At 37.0% G+C, this 20,498-nt stretch overlaps 1 protein-coding gene across 3 annotated transcripts in view; it reads left to right on the top strand.

Moving 5' to 3' along the window:
* Positions 1-20,049, top strand: part of ntn1b (netrin 1b) — a 55,476-nt gene extending 35,427 nt beyond the window's left edge. For 2 of the 3 annotated variants that reach the window (XM_084116443.1, XM_084116444.1), the window contains 3 exons: positions 831-884; positions 5,298-5,372; positions 17,733-20,049. In XM_084116443.1, the coding sequence (XP_083972569.1) occupies positions 831-884; positions 5,298-5,372; positions 17,733-18,055 (452 nt within the window). In that variant the 3' untranslated portion in view covers positions 18,056-20,049. The remainder of the gene's footprint in view (positions 1-830; positions 885-5,297; positions 5,373-17,732) is intronic. The other variant, XM_084116442.1, reaches the window with a different exon arrangement.
* The last annotated feature ends 449 nt before the right edge of the window (positions 20,050-20,498 follow it).

Consider the following 20,498-nt stretch of genomic DNA (forward strand, 5'->3'; position numbering starts at 1 on the left):
CCTTGGATGGACATTTCGCTGATTGCCCTCCGCTAAGTCAAACAGACCATAAAGCCCTGGCTGACATGACCTAGTCTGCCCCGAACCTTGCTGACGGCCTTTCAACTCATAAATCTCACGCCTGCTCCAGGGGCATGATGGGTGATATGTTTATTGGCAGTATCAACAAGGCAGCAGACGGTCTCTGTGGCGATTAAGGACAGGCCCACACAGCAGCTGGCATTTCTCGATAAGATACTCACTGGGAGAGCAATACAATATGTGGCTATTAATGTGAACCGCTTCTATTATGCAGTAACTGATGACATGGAAATAAAGATTTATCTGGCCCTCTGACAAAAGCAACTATAGACATGAAGCCATTCAGATTTGCTTGGCAAGGATTCACGTAGACAAATGAAACCCTTAGAAACTAGATTTCCCCTAATTTCTCAGGGCAAGTAACAAATGTGCTGTTAAATCTGGAGAGAGGGAGGGAGCCCCGACAATCGAGTGGAAAATATTTGGTTTCTCATATATTTTGTGATATAACGTGCTTTTGTTTTAATAGCCTGATATTAAATTTTTGCGACATCACACATTTTGCCAACTGCACATTTTAACAAGCCTCGATCCCCCATCGGCGTATATCTAACAGCAGAATGCTTAAAAGAGGAAGAAGGGGCTTCAGAGAGGAAACTCATTAAAACTAGACACCACCACGTCTTCATGTCACCAGTGATATGTCTAATAAACCTGATATGTCTACTAAAATTTATCTGAAAAACAAATGATTTTTTTTATTTTACGGCATTAGGTTTTGATTGTTTGTTCTTGACGGTTTGTTACAGAAATTCCTGTTGCCGCACCCACAGCCACCTACAGCAGTTCAGAAGAGCCTACAGGTGAGTGCAAAATAAATGAAACCATTTACTGGCATTATTGTGGCATCAAGCTCTATATGGTAAAATATATCCTTTTTTATGCGTTGATTCAAACATTCTCTGCAATGCCTAAATGAGTAACGCAAAGGAATTGTGTTTAAGCGTAATAGTTAATAAGATGAATAAAATGTAATATAATGTTAATAATAATGTAATTAATAATAAATAAATTATTTTAATTAAAGGTACACTGTTAAAAAACAAAATTGCATGTATTTTGTGGAAGAACATTGTTTTGGTTGTGCTTTGGCTCTGCATGACTGTGAGGATGAATATGGTTATCCTACTGTTCATAAAACATTCACTACTAGGCTTAAGAGATATAATCAGTTTAGATGGAAAGGATCTCAAGCTGACTCGCTGAAGACGTCACTGTAGCTTTACCCATTAATAGACTCTGTACACTGCGCTACAACAACCACAATAAATTGACCCTTCACAATAGATAATGCTTTACAATAAACTCTGTTAAATATCTGTTCAATAAAATACCTTACTCACATCTCTGTGTCACTTTTATAAAATTTTAAATCCCTCAGTTCTCGTCATCACCGAATAGCAAAGTCAGTGTTGATTCTTGTTTACAAGCTCTGTCGTTTTGTCGTAACCAAAAAAAACACTACATAGTGTACCTTTAAAAATGTATCACATATTAATTATATTAAATATTATATAAATAGTATATTAATCTGTGGTACAAATATGTGTATGTCTCAACAACAAATTCTCTACATACTGTAGCTGTGTTACTGTAGCTTGTCTCTCATTTCACTCCAAAACAGATCAATATTTCATGTCCATTTATGTTTATCAGCTACCTGTGTCAATATTACACAATAAACCTTTTCAGGGCGATACAAGACCTCTCGTGTCTGTACTGCAAACCTTGGATTGCCAAAACAGAGCCATAAAAATGTATTAGTGGATCTTTCACACATATGATCTGGTGATGTCAACATAAGCCAATGCTTTCCTTCTCCACATGCTTTGTCTCGGTCACCATCGAAACTGGCTGGGACCTTAATCTGATTACATGCTTCATTTGAACACGTTTGCTTTTCCGTCACACTCTCGCAGCGCTGTGCCGTAAGGGAAAATACACCCTTGTACTTTCATTCATACTCAATTACCCAAGCTGCCCGATCACTGTCTGTGCTGTGGGAGAAACGCCCGTGACGTGCAGTCGTCCCATGGAGCCAAACTCAGCTGCTAAACACTTTCTGGCTCTGAGATGTTTCAGTAAGAGTATTTCAATTTCCCCGGTTAGCGCACATGCAACAGACGCAGTAGTGGTGGTCAGTGTGAACATAAAATAAAATGGGCTGGTAAGTGTATAAAATTATCTGTTCATCACCAGCCATTATATTCATCATGAAACTGTACAATTTTACAAAGCATTAAATCTCAAACGTCCTTCAAAATAACTAATAAAAGAACAGTTCACTTTGCATTCACATTGACATTGGCCTTGTAAGTGGACTCAGACCACTTATTTTTTCTCTTTTTATATCAGCTAATATGTTAGGTTTTCTGTCATACTTATTTTTAAAAGCACTAAAGAGAACTGAGGGGAAAAAAAAGAAGAACAAAATATATAAAGGATATTAATTACAGAATGACAACATAAGACTTGAAACATCACTATCAAAATAGATAAACGCTACTGTTAAAACTTTTGGGGTCAGTAAGATTTTTACTACTTTTAATACTTTTGTTCAGCAAGGATACAATAATGACAGTAAAGACATATAATGTTAAAAAAAAATCCTATTTCAAATAAATGCAGTAATTTCAGCTTTCTATTCATTAAAAAAATTTGAAAAAAAAAAAAATGTATCATGGTTTCCACAAGGATATTAATAAGATATTAATGTTTTCAAAATTGTTTTCATGAAATCATACATACAATATAGGGCAAAAGGGCAAAACCTAAATGTTTTAGTAAATTGAACCTCTTAAGTCCTGATTCTCTGTACCTGTCCTGCTGTACTCTACTGTGAAGAACGCTCTGGTGCTGCCCGGTGGAGCAGCACAGTTGTGCTTGAGGGACCCTATTAAGCAGACATTTGTCCCTCCACAGGGGACATCCATTATTTGGGGGACGTGGGTGTAATGGGCAGCGTCAGGCATTGTGCTGCATGCCTAATGGACGCCCAGTCTTATCAAAGAGAAGCAGGATGAGGCGGACAAGGGCCGTCGCCGCACAAAAGCCGCCCCGTCCTCCGCTCATGCATTAACATGGAAATCAGGCGTGGCTGATATGGACTCGTCAGAATCATTTACTTTCTGCGACTCCACCCCCTTCTCTGCACTTTCTCACTCCCTGCCTCCAGTTCTCCCCCCACGGTCCTTCACATCCTAATTCTGCGCACCACCTTTTTGTGTTACCACCACCCCCCAAAGCTGCCAGACATCTCGCTCTTCTAGCACCCCCCCCTTTTACTTTCCCCTTCAAACTTTTTTATATTCGGGTTGGTGGTTCTTTCCTGCTTCGCTGTTGCCCAGGTAACCTCATTCAGACGGAATATAAAGGGACATGAAAAGGGTGGATTGGACAGAGGGCTGGAGAAAATAATGAAGTTTGTCCATATTCAGGCGAAAGCTGAAAGGTCTTCTCTCTCCCATCTCTTCCAGTCCACCAGAAATCTCGAGGTTATTACGCTATGTGAAGTAGCTGCGACGAGAGACTCTCGGGTTGCGGTTTGCAACAGGAGAACTGAGCCATTTTAACACTCTGGTCTCAGTCCAAGAGTTGCCTGGCGTTGAAGCGACTCCATCGCCGAGGGCTCAATGTGGGGTTTGGGTCTCCATGGTGGTGTCGAATGGATCCGCTGAGCGCTAGAGCTATAAATCATTGCGCGCTGGATGCCGTCCCTGAGGTTTATATGTGGAAAGCTGCGTTTAAATGAGGATTCGGTATTGTGGGCATTGTGACGGGGGTGCTCTGTGTCTGAATGAAGTTTAAATGACCTGTGAACCCCCGGCCCTGACATTGCTGAGTAAGTGGGGGGATATGGGGAGGCGCTTGATAATTAGGGTGAGAAAATGACTGGGTTAAGTGAAGAAAAGATTAAATGATTAAATACCCATTAAGTCTTAATTAGGTCTAACGTAACTCTCTTTAAATGCGTGAATGAAACAGCAGCCCCAAAATCATCTGGACACTTGAGTCGCAGTTAAAAGTGCATGAATGCTATTGCATTAGACAATATCATACAAAGCAAGTGGCACTGACAAACATATTATGCTTTTGTAGTAACTTTTAACCAATGGGTCCCATGCACTTTTAGTGCATGTATTGAAAACGTATAATCAAATTTCTTTTCTTTAAAAAAATAAAAATGCTACTTGGTTTGATATTTTGTTATCTAATGCAATGATATTAATACATTAGTGCCACAGCCAAGTCCATTTTCAATAACTTCACCCTAAAGCCTACTGTATCATATTTAATAAGCTAATTTCTAAGGCTTCTACGTTATCAACATAATCAAAACTTTGCTGGAAAACCTGTTGTACACAATCTACTACATGCCTTCTGTCGTCTGATTGATATTTTTTTTTTAGCAAATAAAATCCTTTTTTTTTTAAATATAATTCTAAAAACTTTCCCCTTAAGGTTGTGGTACGTGTCTTTTTGCTGTGAAATTTTTATTGATTTTTATAAAGTAAATATAATAATATTTTTTTTATATTGTTAGTAATATTTCTAGATGAACACTTACTGGACTGAGGCAACATAGGTTTACTTGATTATCAATTCATCATTTTCTAGAAAAAACATGTTAAGATGATATGATACATCAGGCTTTTGAGGAACATTTATTTGTTCATCTCTCAATCATCATTGTATTGCATTGCAATATGTTTTACCCCCCAAAATTAAAAACTACAGAGCTTCTTCTTACTAAGACATATTTTTGGGAGATTTAGGGTAAAACATAAACTGATATTTATATTCCTTTTATGTCTCTTATACTGTTATAAAGAACTCGTTGATTTACATTACAAGCCATCAGAATTTCATCTTACTTTTTGGTAATATAAATATCAGCAACTGCACCAAATTGCACACTTTTGCTCAGTTTGGGCCTCTGAATAAAAGTGTTTTTTTCCTCCTCGAGTATGATCTTTAGATTCTCATATATCATACTAAATGAGCCATAAAAGCCTGATGTATCAAATGTGATGCTCAAAAACAAACAAACAAAAAAAAAAAAAAACCCGCATATGCATACTTTTGATTTATTTAGATTTTGTCTCAAACAGATTTTGTTTCTACACCTGCAAACACTTCTGAAAACCTAATTTTGTTGTTTCTCACAGAAGATTTTACCTGTGTTTCACTATTTATCTGTCTGCTATCTTCCTCAGACTGTGACTCCCACTGTAAGAGCCCCAAGGGCAAGATGAAGGTCACCATGAAGAAATACTGCAAAAAAGATTTCGGTAAGTAGCTGTTATTTAGAAACGCCTGCTGTCTTTTCACTTCACGTCACTAGACATCTTTCTCTTTCTCTAGGTCTATTCTATCTCTCTCTCTATATGTGCTCCCCCTCTCTCATAGCGCGGACAGCTTATTCAGAGGCTAAAGGTTTATGTTATAGCATCAAAGCGTGTGAACTCAGCAGGTTTCTCCAGATGGACACGCTCAAACTGCCTCGCAGCATCTAGAGGACAAAGGGGACAGCTGGTTCCTGTTCAAAGCAGAGATTTCACAAGTTTAAATACTAATATAGTTAATATAATAAAGGACTTATAGAAGTTCAAGAATGTAGTTGTAGGTTTTAAGTGGCACAACAGATTCTTAAAAATCTAGTCAATGCAAGTTTTTTTCGTGAGAAACAGATTACACATGAGAAACAGATTACAAAGAAAAAGAAAAAAAAAATACAAAAAACTCCACATACACTAAATTTCAAACTCTATTCAACTGTAGTAAACCAAAGTAGCTCAACTGGTAGAACAAGGGGTCGGTAAGATTTGTTAATGTTTTAAAAGAAGTCTCTTCTGCTCACCAAGGCTGCATTTATTTGATGAAAAATACAGTAAAAACTGGAATATGGTGAAATATTATTACCATTTAAAATGTAATTTATTCCTATGATCAAAGCTGAATTTTCAGCATCATTACTCCAGTATTCAGTGTCACATGATCCTTCATGAATCAGTCTAATATACTGATTTGGTGATCAAGAATTGTTATTATATAGGAAGTTATTTTTGTAAAAATCATTTTTACCTTTTTTTCTCGATTATTTGATATAGAAAGTTAGAAAGAACAGCTTTTATTTTAAATAGAAATCTTTTGTAATATAATTTGTAAATTACCTTACTGTTACTTTTGATCAATTTAATAAATGCTTTCTGGATAAAAGTATTACATTCTTAAAGAAAAATTTTACTGACTCCAAACTTTTGATATAGTTCTTGGTAGTCCATCGATGTCGATGATGACGATACTTTGCACAGCTCATCTATATAGTAAATAGTTATAATGGCAAATTGTATACTTTGAATGTTATTTTACAATTTAAGTTTCTCTGGATCAAATTGTCTGTTAAATTCATAAATGCACATACAAACTACAGTATATTTGTTATACTTCACCTTTTATCAGCGCCCAATATAAAGGCTCTTGCATGCATATTCGGTAGAGGCAGAATCTGTCTTTGACTGCACACATGTCCTCTGGCTGTTCGCAGAGATGAGAAAAAGAAAAGATGTTTGATTTCACAGTGTGATATCATAAACTCATTCCTTACTGGCCTCAGGTCTGGAAACACATCTGAGATTTGCGGTGTCCAAGAGTGAGGACTGCACTGCCTCTGCAAAAAAACACTGCCAAGCTAGAAAGAAAAACTAAAATGAAGAGAGACCGACAGACACACGTCCTAAAATGGTGCAATGCAGTAATTTTTCTGTCCTTACTGAAACTAGAACAATTATAAACAAACATTAGCTAGGTTTCCATCCAAAGCTGAGAAATTAACTTTTAAACATTTGTGAATAACGCAGCGTTTCCATGTGTTCAAGAGCAAAATCATAACTTCCTGGGAAATTGGTGCAAAATATCTAATTAAAATGGAAGTTACTGCAATTGCGGAAGAAACTATGGCTCTTTTATCCTACTGTACATCATAAATTACTTGCGTCTGAGCGCATAGATGAAACGCAATAAATAAACGCGTCATGTTATCTTGCATTCAGGGGCCTGGTGCTTGTGAACGCAATCATGCAAGACGCTTCTGGGAGGGAATTAAACCAAATTATTCTGATGACAGACTTTGGCTCAGGCATTTCAGAATGATCAAACCAACATTTGAGATGCTGTGCAATAAATTGGTCGCTGGTTAGTCAAGTTATCCAGTCACATCCACTGTTGAGGCAAAGTCACATGAGTTTTTTTGTTGTGCATGGGAGGATTTATTCAGTAAATGTGTTTCCATCTTTTATGGAGTAACGCAATATTGTAACGGATTACTTTTAAAAGTAACTTTCCCCAACACTAGTTAGCATTACATTTTATATTTGAAATTGAAAGTTGAATTAAGGTGCAAAACTCGCTGATCATGTTCTCCAGCATGATTTGAAAATGATCCAAAGAGCATCTTGAGCTTCAGTGGAAGTAAAAACATCTGCACAAAGTTGCATGCACATTATCACAAATTTGCTTATTTGATTAGTGACCTATAAATAGTGCAGAAGCAACTTTGCTTTCATGTGCAAAACTTTTTTTATTTCCTTAAAGGTACACTGTGTAGGAATTTCTCTCATCTAGCGGTGAAATTGTATTTTGCGTTCAAACGAGTAGTGCTCTCTAGCGCCATCGTTTTTTTCAAATGCGTGTTGCAACTACGGTAGCCGTTGTGTACCAAGAAGCTATGACAACATGTCTTCCAATAGCACTTCATCAAGTTTAACTATACATGTTCTACTGTTATGCTGCCTATATAATGAATTACACAACCAAGCAATGAAAAAAAGCTTGTAATTTAGACCGTAACATTGACTTACCTGTCGAGAAGAAAGCAGGCAACTTCAGCGTCCCTTTCAAAGTCTTTCTCCTTCATTAGCTCTTTCCACCTGGGAAAAGCTATCCCAATATTTACCCTCGTTTTTTGAATTCGCTGGTCACGTTTCCTTTTAAATTATTTTTTTTGCTTTTTTGGCGACGAGGATTCCTTCTCCTGTGACTCGGCATAAGTATGATCCTGCATTATGAAGTACCGTGCAGTGCAGCCTTTCAAATTTGCCGGGGCAGTGACAAGCGCCTCTCACTTGTACGTTTCAGCTGGTTTCAGTCACGTGATGCTGGCTCTGAACGAAAACGCGTTGTGGAAACGCGTTGAGGTAGGCTAGTGCTTTTTGTCCCTCTCTGCTATTATAGTTTTTCAAAATGTCAGAACGACAATACCCGTCGACAATACCCCTGCAGGACTTACCCGTCCAATGTAAATAAAGATAAGAAATTCTTCGCTTACGAGGACAAGTCAGATCATTGGCAGAGATAATTTTACACCAATGAGGACATATTTATGAATAAAGACATTGATTTTAGCTAATAAAATACTTAAAAAACTACACAGTGTACCTTTAAATGAAAAACATTCCAGATTGCCAATGTATATGAAGGCCTCAGCATGTCTGCAGCATCTAGTACAAACTGAAATGTGAATTTGCGGCTAAAACTATTGCACACAGAATTAGGGTTATAAACACACAGAGAGAAACACACATTTCCAATTTATCCCAATCACACAGGCCATCTAAAGTGCAATTTCCTCATTAATATAGCACCTTATCTATATTAAGATCTCTGTACTTCTCATTACTTTTAAATGACTCATTTACAATCCCTCTCTGCTATCACATTGGTTCCCAAAACATTTTTAGGCATCTCCTGGGGCGAAGCAGATAATATTAATATAGATAATATCCACAGGTTGAATCAGCAACCACGAAGACTAACTGAACAATAAAATGAAGCAAAGAAAGAGAGAGAACGAACTATTAATGGCATTGCTGGTCATCTGTAGCTGCTATCGTTCAGGCTGTGATATTAAGTTTCATTCGTTTTTCACTCTCAGCCACAAGTGTTCATACTCAGAGGTTGCTCTCTTGGGGAAGTCATTCATCATGTTGATGTTATATAGGACAGGTAACATTGGCTAAGGCGAGTGTCCTGACTGCAGTATAAATCTCATTGGGTGGGGTGTATGGAAGGGCTGATGGCGTGTCCCCGTTCAACCGGCCCCATGTGTGAGACCCAATGATTTTTTCGGTAACACTTTAGTTTAGGGTCGTATTCTTACGATCAACTAGCTGCTTATTAGCATGCATATAACTAGGATGTTGGCTATTTATTAGTACTCATAAAGCACATATTAATGTCTTATTTTGCATGACCGTACATCCCTTAACTCAATACCTAGACTCAACAACTACCTTACTAACTATTAATAAGCAGTAGGGATGGGGCGGTATGAAAATTTCATATCACGATAATAGTGACCAAAATTATCGTGATTATCAATATTATCACGGTTTTGTTAAAACGAGATGAAAGTGTAGACAAAAATAACTGATGCTCACACTGAAAACATTTCAGCAAGTTTTATATTTGAAAATCAACAAACAACAAATAAAACAAGCAGCTCTATGCACTTTTTTAAGCAAGATTATATTCTGTGGCATTTCCTTCCTTAAAATGACCGTCGTCAATAACAACGCATTATAACACAGTGCACATGCATCACAACAGACGCGCACGCGCTCTCTCGTTTCATTTAAATACAACTTGCCGTCTTGCGTCTCCGTTTTCGATTGTATTTAAAATGAAATCAGAGTTGATTTATTGTTTACTGAGTTTGATAATATTTTTGTGATCATGTAAGATTTAAAACATTAATCTGCCTTCCGCCATTCCTTCTCAAATAAAAACAACATTGCGCGCTGCGCCTGCGTCAGCCTGTTGCTGGCTGGACAGGATTTACAGTGAGTTATTAAAATCGCGATAATCAAACACGGTTTTAATGACAATTCAATTTTAAACGATAATACTAACCGTCAGTACATTTGATCGTGGTTTATAGTGAAACTGGTAATCGTCCCATCCCTAATAAGCAGTAATTAGGAGTTTATTGAGGCAAAAGTCATAGTTATGCAATAGTTAGTTAAGAGTTAGAATTGGACACTAAACTATGACCAATTTTTCTTTCTCACACAACACAACATAAGCAATATTTGCAAGTCTGGCCTAGACTTGTTATGGTCTTATAATGTTTTATTAACACAGGATCCATTTTTTCTGGCATCCACTGGCTAGCGTTACAGTAGGCCTACACTGTAAAAAATGACGTGATCAATAAGTTATGACAACATATGTTTTTACATTGCTTTAACTCACCAAAATAAGTTAAGCAATTATACAAGATTCAACTCATTTTTAAAGTCAGTTTAATGTCATTTAAGTTGAAATGACTTAAACATCTATGTTGATTGTACTTAAAAATTTAAGGCGGCAACTTTTTATATAAATTACACACCCGTATCGGAAACGCTAAATTTGAAGCTGTTATGTTTAATAAAAAAATAACTAGATAAGAAGTAACTAGATAATAATGTTTGGGGTGTGATTGTGTGCAGTTTATGTTGTAGAACAAAATGTCCAAGTATCATCAACTTAAGTTTACCACAGGCCTTATTTTACTCAGAAATTGAAAAACCTCATTCTAAAAACCCATAGGAAAATTTTAAGGGAACTCTACAACCTCAAATAAGATGTTGGACAAAAGATTTCCTAGAAAAATTCCGACGTGGGCTCATATAGCACACGACAGACCAGCGACCAGACCAGACCACCTTGTGCAATGACGTAGTCTCAGTGAAATTGCAGTGAATGCTTGTATCAAAGAGGTACAAATTGTACAAACTCACAGGACATTTACACTACTGGTCAGTTCTGCTGCATCCAGCTCGACAGCTCTGGCCTTGGTGAAGTTTTAAATCTGTCCAGTGCTGGCGGCGGATGAGACCGACAGAGAGGCGAGAAAGGAAGAAATACTCCCCGTCGATCCACTTTTGTTCGGTGTCGCTACGGAGACAGCGGTCCGAAAGGGTCGCATTCTCCTACTCTTGGGTGGGGGGAGAATGACAATGAATCAAAGCACTGTGTGTGTGTGTGTGTGTGTGTGTCAGTGTGTGTATGGAGCTGCTTAGCATTGCCACACACACACGGCGGAGGCAGCAGTCAGTACCCCGGCGTAAGCGGCTGGGCGTAGGGCGTCCCAGCGGGGAGCTCGCAGGAGCTTCAGTGTGGTAATCAGGCGCACTAATTAGATTAGAGCTCGGCTTGTGTACCGCGTGCGGGTCGTGTTCCAGCACACTGACTGCACACACAGAAAACCAGCGGGACACCTGGCAGATCTAGGGGCCTCTTCCTCTTTTTAAATTCATTTCTCTCCCTCTCTCAATCAGGAGAGAAATCCCTTACCTTCTAACTCTTTTCTTTCTCTCTTTCTCTTTGCATTGTCATGAAAGAAAATAAAAGTGGTCTCATCCCATTCAGCCGATCTCATGGAGCTTGTCTTGCTGGCCTGTGCCGTGTGGCCTCATGCAAAAGAGGGTTTAACTTGCCAGATTAAACAGGCCCTATAGACACTTTAACATAGCCTATTCTTATCTTGTGCATCTTGGCTTGTGGTATGTTTAGCCAATTATTCTATATTATCACCAAGATATGTCAGGATTTTATGCCACATATAGTAAGTACGTTTGTAAAGAATATAGAAAGGTCAACCGTTTTAATTTAACGTTAAGATTTAGATTCAAATGTATGTTTTCTTTTTGTATTTTTAATATATGTATATATTAAATCTTTGTAAAAATATAATCATTTATTTTCATTATTCTTCAAGTCACAATGAAATAAAAATTGACAATTCTTATTTTTTTTTTTATGGAATAGTGCAGAGTTTATTATAAATCATTTGTCTGTGCACATCTTCATTTTTATAATAATGTGTCCTCAATCTTTTATCAGAATAACTTCTCTTATGATGTGTTCACTGGCGTGAGGGCGGGACAATCTGTCACTCACATGACATCACAGCAATAGCAAACTACAACCATCCAATCAATTCCATATAGACAAAATCAAGTTTACATTTATTTTACAAATTTGTTTTTTCTTGTTCGAGAAGCTGTTTAACTCAAATATACGTCACGATAGGGAAGTAAATACTATTACAACTTCCGTTTCATATCACTAGTTGCCTACATTTCTATTTTTACTTTTTTTAAAATACAAATATTCCATGTAGTCAGTCAGTTAATATGAGCTCATAAAGGCAACATGATTAATAATTATAAAATAATTAACAAAATGTGGTTTAAAGTCATGTTAGATGGACTATGGCATGTCAAACCACAGGTGAAAGCATTTCTTGTAACCTACTCACAAATATAAATGATTACAAAATAATTCATTCCGAGAAATGAAATGTTTTGAAAAAGAAAACTGCATATTTATTGCTCTTTCACAGGACTTCCTGGAGTTCTCTGTTATTTTTCATTTAAGTCTTATTTAAATTTTATTTTTTAAACATTTAATTTATATAAACTTTGTCAACCTAAAATATGTTAGAAAAAAAAAGTACATATTTTTTTTTATAGATAGCATAATTTGGATAATTTATGAAGAGGAAGATTGTGATTAGAAATGTTTGAGCTGATATTTACAAATTAGTTGATGTAAATTAGCACTCTGAGAGACACTGTAGATATTGTCCGAAACTCTAAAGGAGACACTTTCTTTTTCTCCTTTTAATTTCATTGCTGACTACAAGAATCTGTAGTAAAAAGAATCTCCTTTCTCTTTCCCATTTTCTCTCTGTAGCTGCATCATGGTCAGAAACAAAGTTGTCCAACTAACGTATGAACAAAATCTTTAATTTGCCGCAGAAAATAGTCTTTCTTAGTACCTGGACAAATCTGGAAAGCGTTTACCACCCGCATGGCGTATCTGAGGCTCAGTACTGGATTCAGACAGGAAATGTGCCAGTTTGGCAGGGTACGATGAAACCAGTGCCAGTGATCACAGCATTAAAGCGTTGTGCAGAGAGAGAGAAAAAGATTTGATATATTATAGTAACATACTCTCAATATAAGCTCACTTCATGCAGTATGTGTAAAATAAACAGTGATGACATCACTTTTAATATATTTTCAGCACAAAGCATTTAGGTTGGTTCTCCTCGTGTTTGTTTGAAAGTCATACAATATATGCAATGTAGTACACACACTGCTATGTGGTTGCTAACCTATTTGTTTAGTTGCTACAGTATGTGGTTGCTAAGGTGTTCTGTCTGGTTTCTAGGATGCTGTTATGTGGTTGCTAAGGTGTATTAGGTTGTTGCCATGACGTTGCTATGTGGGTGTTAAGGTGTTCTATGTGGAGGATGATGCTATGCTGCTAATATATTCTGTGTGATTTCAGTTTATTCTCTGTTGTTGCCAGGATGTTGTTATGTGGTTGCTAAGGTGTTCTAGGCAGTGTTGGGGGTGACGCATTACAAGTAACGTGAGTTACTTAATCAGATTTTTTTTCAAGTAACAAGGAACGTGATTACAAGTAATGCGAGATACGTAATCAGATTACTTTTTTCAAGTAACGCAAGTTACGTAATCAGATTTCTTTTAGTGTAGGTTCAGGCTAATGTGAGCAGGCATTCACTCATCTCGCTTAACAGATTCAGTATTTCCCAAAATGAATAAAAACAGTTAAATTCAAACTCAGAATATTATAAAAACCTGCAATTAAATTTAAATTTAATGGCTGCTGACCTTTGATGATCCAATTCAACCATACTAATAAGTACAAATTAGTTTAGTTAAACATTTGTGTTTCATTTTTTTATTGCTGAAGAGTGTTGAACATTCTTATCCTGCATCATATTCTTCTGTGATCCAGAACGGCAGAACAGCTGAAAGGTTTGTTTGAGCTGCGCCCTCTACTGGACAGGCATAAAAATGCATTTCCTTCTGCCTGAGGCTTATTCATTTCACTTTTGGTGTGAAAGTGCCTTAACATTTGCCAAAAATACAACTTAAAAAAAATTAAAATAAGCAAGCCCAGCCCAGGTGAGAAAAAGTAATGCAAAAGTAACGTAATGCACTATTTTCCATAAAAAGTAAATAAGAAACGCAAATAGTCACTTTTTAGGGAGTAACGGAATATTGTAATGCATTACTTTTAAAAATAACTTTCCCAACACTGGTGATCACAAGGACAATGCTATGTGGTTGCTAACATATTCTAAGTGGTTGCAAGGATTTTTCTATGCGGCTGCAAAGGCGTTCTGGATGGTTTCTAAGTGGTTACTTTTGGAAACAAGCATAAAGAGTCAATTAAGTATATGGTATATAGAGTTCTCACTTTCAAAATGGAACTTTTTAGGCAATTTTATCAGAAAAAACTAAAATTCTCAATTCTAATACAAGCTGAACACAATTTAGCAAACACCACTAATGAGTCAAAGTAGTTGTTTTCAACCTTTTTTAAATAAGCTCAACAAACACATTTTGAGTCGGGTTTCGGCTCGCTGCCGTCTCCCGCTGTGGAGAAACGAGAGCAGGTCAAGAGCGAGACCCGGAGCAGGATTCTCACGCTGCTCTTGGACCGGGCACCGCCGGCCGGGCTCAGATAGCTCATGAGGTCGAAACACATCCGCAATTCTTCTGGCAACTTCTCTGTGGCTGGGATGATAAACAGTGGCCCCCCTCCTCTCTCAGCCGCGCTACCCCCCGCACACCCTTCTTTTCTTTTTATCTCTTGTTATTTGGATGGCGAAGCGGGCTCCGGCCCAGAGAAACACAGGCGATGAATGGAGGGGCTGTGGGAGTGCGTTCTCTCAAATTGGGTGCAATTTGCTCGCAGCCTCCCCCCCTGCTGCTCAATTGGGACATTCCATTCAGCGATCGGGGCGATCCTTGCCTCCCTCTCTAAAGAGAGTGTTCACATTCAAGAGCGCAAAGAAAGAGTGCTAGGAAAGAAAGAGCACTTCCTGTGTCATTTTCACACAATGCTGTAATGGCATATTTCTTAAACATGATGTGCCACTGGTTCACGGGTTACTGGCTGCAGGGTGTGTGTGAGTGTTTCAGGGCAGCACAGCGATGCCTCCCCGTTACACACCGGGTCCATGCTAAATGCGTAATCGAGGTCTTTTCCCCCCCTCTGGGCGTCCTCCCCGTGTGAAAACACTTCATGTCAAGTACAGATTAGCTCGCAATCTGCGAATCTGATGATAGTTAAAATGCATGACCCGAGGGGATTTCTGCCGACTGGGTTTGTTAGCGGTTACCACATGGGCTGGATGTTAACATCTGATGTTGAACTTTTTATGTTTGCTCCATAGCTGCGGATACCTAGTGTCCAAAATACTGAGAACACATTCAAATCAGATTTTTTTCTTCTTCATTTAAACATTTTAGGACTTTGAATGATTTTCCTGGGAATTATATTGTATAATTATTTGTTTTTAGTTAAACAAAAATTATTATGATGATATAATTTTCAAAAAAAAGAAAAAGTTTTGAATGTTTTAAGATTTTGAACAATTAAAAAACAAGGAAAAGTAAAAATACAATTGTTATAAAATCCTAAAACATTCAAAAGTGCTCAGGTAATGTCAATGGAATGACCCATTTCAAGGGTGGCCAAAAATACACATCTTTATATTTACAAGTAAAGCTTCATATAGGTTTTTTCACAGATATAGGGACTAATGTATACTCATTCAGTAACATTTGTCTGATAATCTTAGATTCTCATTGTTTTTCTATTGTGCATCTGCTGTCACGTTTAACACTTTATTTAAATGTACAGTATTAGATTGTGACTGTTCTGACTGTTCTCGGCCCGCTGGATGTGATGTTCTCACCAATGAGTTCCCCACCCCTCTCTTAAAGTCACATAAAAGCTAAACGTTTCACACAAAAGATAATGAAGCGGAATGGGCGGGTCTCCATCTTTTCCGTTTTATCAGTATCAGGAGATGGAAGGAAAGCATTTCTATGGCAACCTCCATTGTGGTCAAACATCACTTTATATACTGTGGTTTTACCAAATGATACTATGGTAACTTTGGCTCAAATGGGTCTGCTTCAGGACCCAGATTTTATATTGGACAACAAATAATGACTCTTCCTAGTCCCAAAACTTCTAATCTTAGAAAACTATTTTTAAAAAGGTAAACTTTTTTTTTTTGTGTGTAGAAAATTCTAAATTAATTATATTTATTCAATTAAATATATATATTTAATTATACTAACCATCATTTGCTATTTATATAATAATTATAAAAATAATATTATATATAAATAACATAAATATTGTATATCTTTTAAAATCCATTATGATTTTTTGTGTGTTTTTGTTCATTTCTTTTATTATTTCTCTGTGTATAAAAAAAGATCTGACTATTTATAATACTGTTGCATTATACTGACAAATAATTGTTTATATATACATATGGATGGATGGATGGATGGACGGACGGACGGACACTGTCGGGCAAAAACCATGCATCTCCAAAACCAATACTTTTCAGGAAATGGAAAAATACTTAATTAAACATTATTAAACACTATGTTGTCAAAGTTTATATTGTGGCTTTACATGGTCAGACATTTGCATGTGTCATTATATTATTAATATTTTATCAAAATCAAGCTCAAATAGATTTGTCCAGTGTTTTGTCCCTCATTAGAATGGCCGACTCTAAGGAAAATTCACAATTATCTTTTAAAATGTTTTATTCCGTGGCAGAAACAAGCTTCCATAGGTTTCCTATATATATACACTGTTGTTGCCAGGATGTTGTTTCCAGGATATACACTCACCTAAAGGATTATTAGGAACACCATACTAATACTGTGTTTGACCCCCTTTCGCCTTCAGAACTGCCTTAATTCTACGTGGCATTGATTCAACAAGGTGCTGAAAGCATTCCTTAGAAATGTTGATAGGATAGCATCTTGCAGTTGATGGAGATTTGTGGGATGCACATCCAGGGCACGAAGCTCCCGTTCCACCACATCCCAAAGATGCTCTATTGGGTTGAGATCTGGTGACTGTGGGGGCCATTTTAGTACAGTGAACTCATTGTCATGTTCTTCTGCTGTTGTAGCCCATCCGCCTCAAGGTTGTGCGTGTTGTGGCTTCACAAATGCTTTGCTGCATACCTCGGTTGTAACGAGTGGTTATTTCAGTCAAAGTTGCTCTTCTATCAGCTTGAATCAGTCGGCCCATTCTCCTCTGACCTCTAGCATCAACAAGGCATTTTCGCCCACAGGACTGCCGCATACTGGATGTTTTTCCCTTTTCACACCATTCTTTGTAAACCCTAGAAATGGTTGTGCGTGAAAATCCCAGTAACTGAGCAGATTGTGAAATACTCAGACCGGCCCGTCTGGCACCAACAACCATGCCACGCTCAAAATTGCTTAAATCACCTTTCTTTCCCATTCTGACATTCAGTTTGGAGTTCAGGAGATTGTCTTGACCAGGACCACACCCCTAAATGCTTTGAAGCAACTGCCATGTGATTGGTTGATTAGATAATTGCATTAATGAGAAATTGAACAGGTGTTCCTAATAATCCTTTAGGTGAGTGTATATATATATACTGTTTATGTTTTGAATTTTTCCCTGCTGTCCACAAACCAATTAAAACAGACCTGTGACATATTTTGGGGTCTGAATTAAAAGTGTCCTCATTTTGCTGTTCCCGCTTCTCTCCGCAGTGGTCCAGGTTCACGTACTAAAAGGAGACAAGGCGGGCGAATGGTGGAAATTCACTATCAACATCATATCGGTCTATAAGCAGGGCGGACACCGCATTCGCAGAGGAGACCAGTCCCTGTGGGTCCGCGCTAAAGACGTGGCCTGCAAGTGCCACAAAATTAAACCCGGGAGGAAGTACCTGCTCATGGGCTCTGACGGCGACGACTCCCGCGGCCAGAGCGGCGTGGTGGCGGACAAGGGCAGCCTGCTCATCCCGTGGAAGGACCTGTGGGCCCGTCGGCTTCGGAAATTCCAGCAGCGTGACAAGAGGGGCAAGTGCTAGAGGAGGAAACATAGAGGGATTGAAGAACAGGAGAGAAGGAAAGACAAAATAATGACCCGAGCACCTACAAGTCGGAGCAGATTGATTGACGATTGATCAGAACCGTGGTGAAGGACAACCACTTGTGCAGTTTTGCCTTCCGTCGTTTAGTGTTTTTTTTTGTTTTTGTTCCCATCAAGATTTTATTTTTTCATATCTTCAATTTTGCAGAATTTGCACCTACTATTAAGTATACATATATGTAAAGTCGTTTATGTGTGATCCTTGATGATTTCTGCCTTTTTCCACAAAATATAAAAAGAAACAAGCTACTGAGTCAATGTATCTACATGAACGTTTCACTTCAGAGGAACGACATTTCAAAGCGCACACAGTGGGGTCTGAGGGCACATCTGGATTTAAAACCTGGAATTATACATAGTTGCAGAAATGTAACACAAAGAAGAGTTTAAATGACAAAATATTCACGAATCTGCAAATTTATTATTAAAAATCATTTGACCTGTGGTGCACATTTGACTCATTGGGATGATTTTTCTTTCAAAGAAAATAAAATAAGTGCAAAATAAAAGCACTTTCATTATCTCCCTCAGATTTTTGGGCCCCACTGTACAGTTTTTATGAGAATGCAGCATACGTGGTCATGAGGGAACTGTAAAGATCTGTTAAGCCAATACATGCCAAAATTAGATATAACATCCTTTACATTCCTTCCTCTCAGATAGAAAATCTGTTGACAATACCTCACTGTTGCTGTTTGGAAGAACTGTGATTGGTTCAAAATTGCACGACACCATAAGGCTTATTTGGTGCCAAAAGCTATGCTGATACTTTTGGCCTTTGATTCTTTGATAACTGTGGTGATCTTTAAAGTGTGAAGTCTACCTTCTCTTCCATAACTAGCTGTAGTATGAGTTTAGATATACAAATAGAGTATGATTTTTTTTTTTAAACCACTTTATGATTTTTGATTTGAAAAACAAAAGTGTATTTTCATTATGAACAACAAGTTCCCTCTTTACTGCAGACTCCTACTTATATTATACAGAATAAATCTGAGATTTTCCAGATATTGATAATGCAATAATCACAAAATTCCCCAAAAGTAGATTTGTCATCAGTAAGAGAAATCAGAGAAGCTCAATGTCCTTCAGCATGTCAAGATGACTAGAGTTTGATGAAATTTTAATGTTCTAGATACTAAATTTGAGACATACTGTAAGCTCATGGATCACGGATATAACAGAACAATGAACACAAGCCTGAATGGTCTTCATGGCTATGTTGACCAGTGTATGCAAACGCAATTACATCGTACCAAAATAAATAGGATCAAATGACTCTTATTATTTAGGGAAACAAACAATTTTCTGTGTTATCACTTGTGTGGGACCTTTCTTTGCTCTGGTACTTTACTACAGTGATATGCTCTACTGTTTTTGTATAGTTGTATAGTTTTCTTTTTTTTGTACAATATTTAGTAGATTATATTCACATGCAATTAACCATTTTTTTATTTTATGAATATTCTGAAAATAAGAAAAAGGAATTTTAGATTTTCTTTGTTTACACGAGTTGATAGTGTAGAGAGAGGGATGTACTATGTCTATGTGACATGAAAATATGCGCGCACACACACACACGCACACACAAACACACACACACTTTAACATCCAGTCACTGTCCAGCTCTGAATCTCTGACAGCGACTACGAACTGAAAGTCAGTGACTTTGGTTTATTAAAACTCACAGAATGGTCTAGGTCTTTGGAGACACCCTGACCTCACAAGTAGACTTTGACCAGTTTTCCAGACATTTTGGAAAATGACTCTGAACAGAATTTTTTTTGTTTTTTTTTGATGAAGACATTTACAATGTTCATGGTCCTCCTGTATATGATGTTTTACTGTGTACTTTGCAAAAGCTGTGTATTGTCCTGTAATGCATACTAATATATTATGATTCTCATAAATGAACATATTTAATGATACATGAACTCACATGGCTGTGTGTTTATTTTTGGTCCCAAATATGATATTTTATATATTATCTCAGTTTTTTTTTTAGTACAGCCACTAATGACCAATAAAAAAAAGAAAACTTATAAAAAAGAAAACAATTCTGCAAACTGTATACTTGTAATTATATTCAATTATATTGTGGCACAATAATACAAAATCTCCATTAATAGTAGCAAAATCATTTCTAAGATGCAGTTATTTTATTGTATATAATTATAAATGGGTTTTCACTTTATAAACCCCAACATTTTTCATATGGATGAACGTAGTTAAAAACTATAATTATATAATAATTATTTTTATTTCATAATAATAATAATAATGATTATTATTACTATAGTAATCATTATTATATTGAAATTGTTTTATAATTTATTATAATATAACATAATGATAAATAATAATATAATAGATTAATAAAT

The sequence above is a fragment of the Abramis brama genome (assembly GCF_963993115.1).
Source record: "Abramis brama genome assembly, chromosome: 1".
Taxonomy (NCBI): domain Eukaryota; kingdom Metazoa; phylum Chordata; class Actinopteri; order Cypriniformes; family Leuciscidae; genus Abramis; species Abramis brama.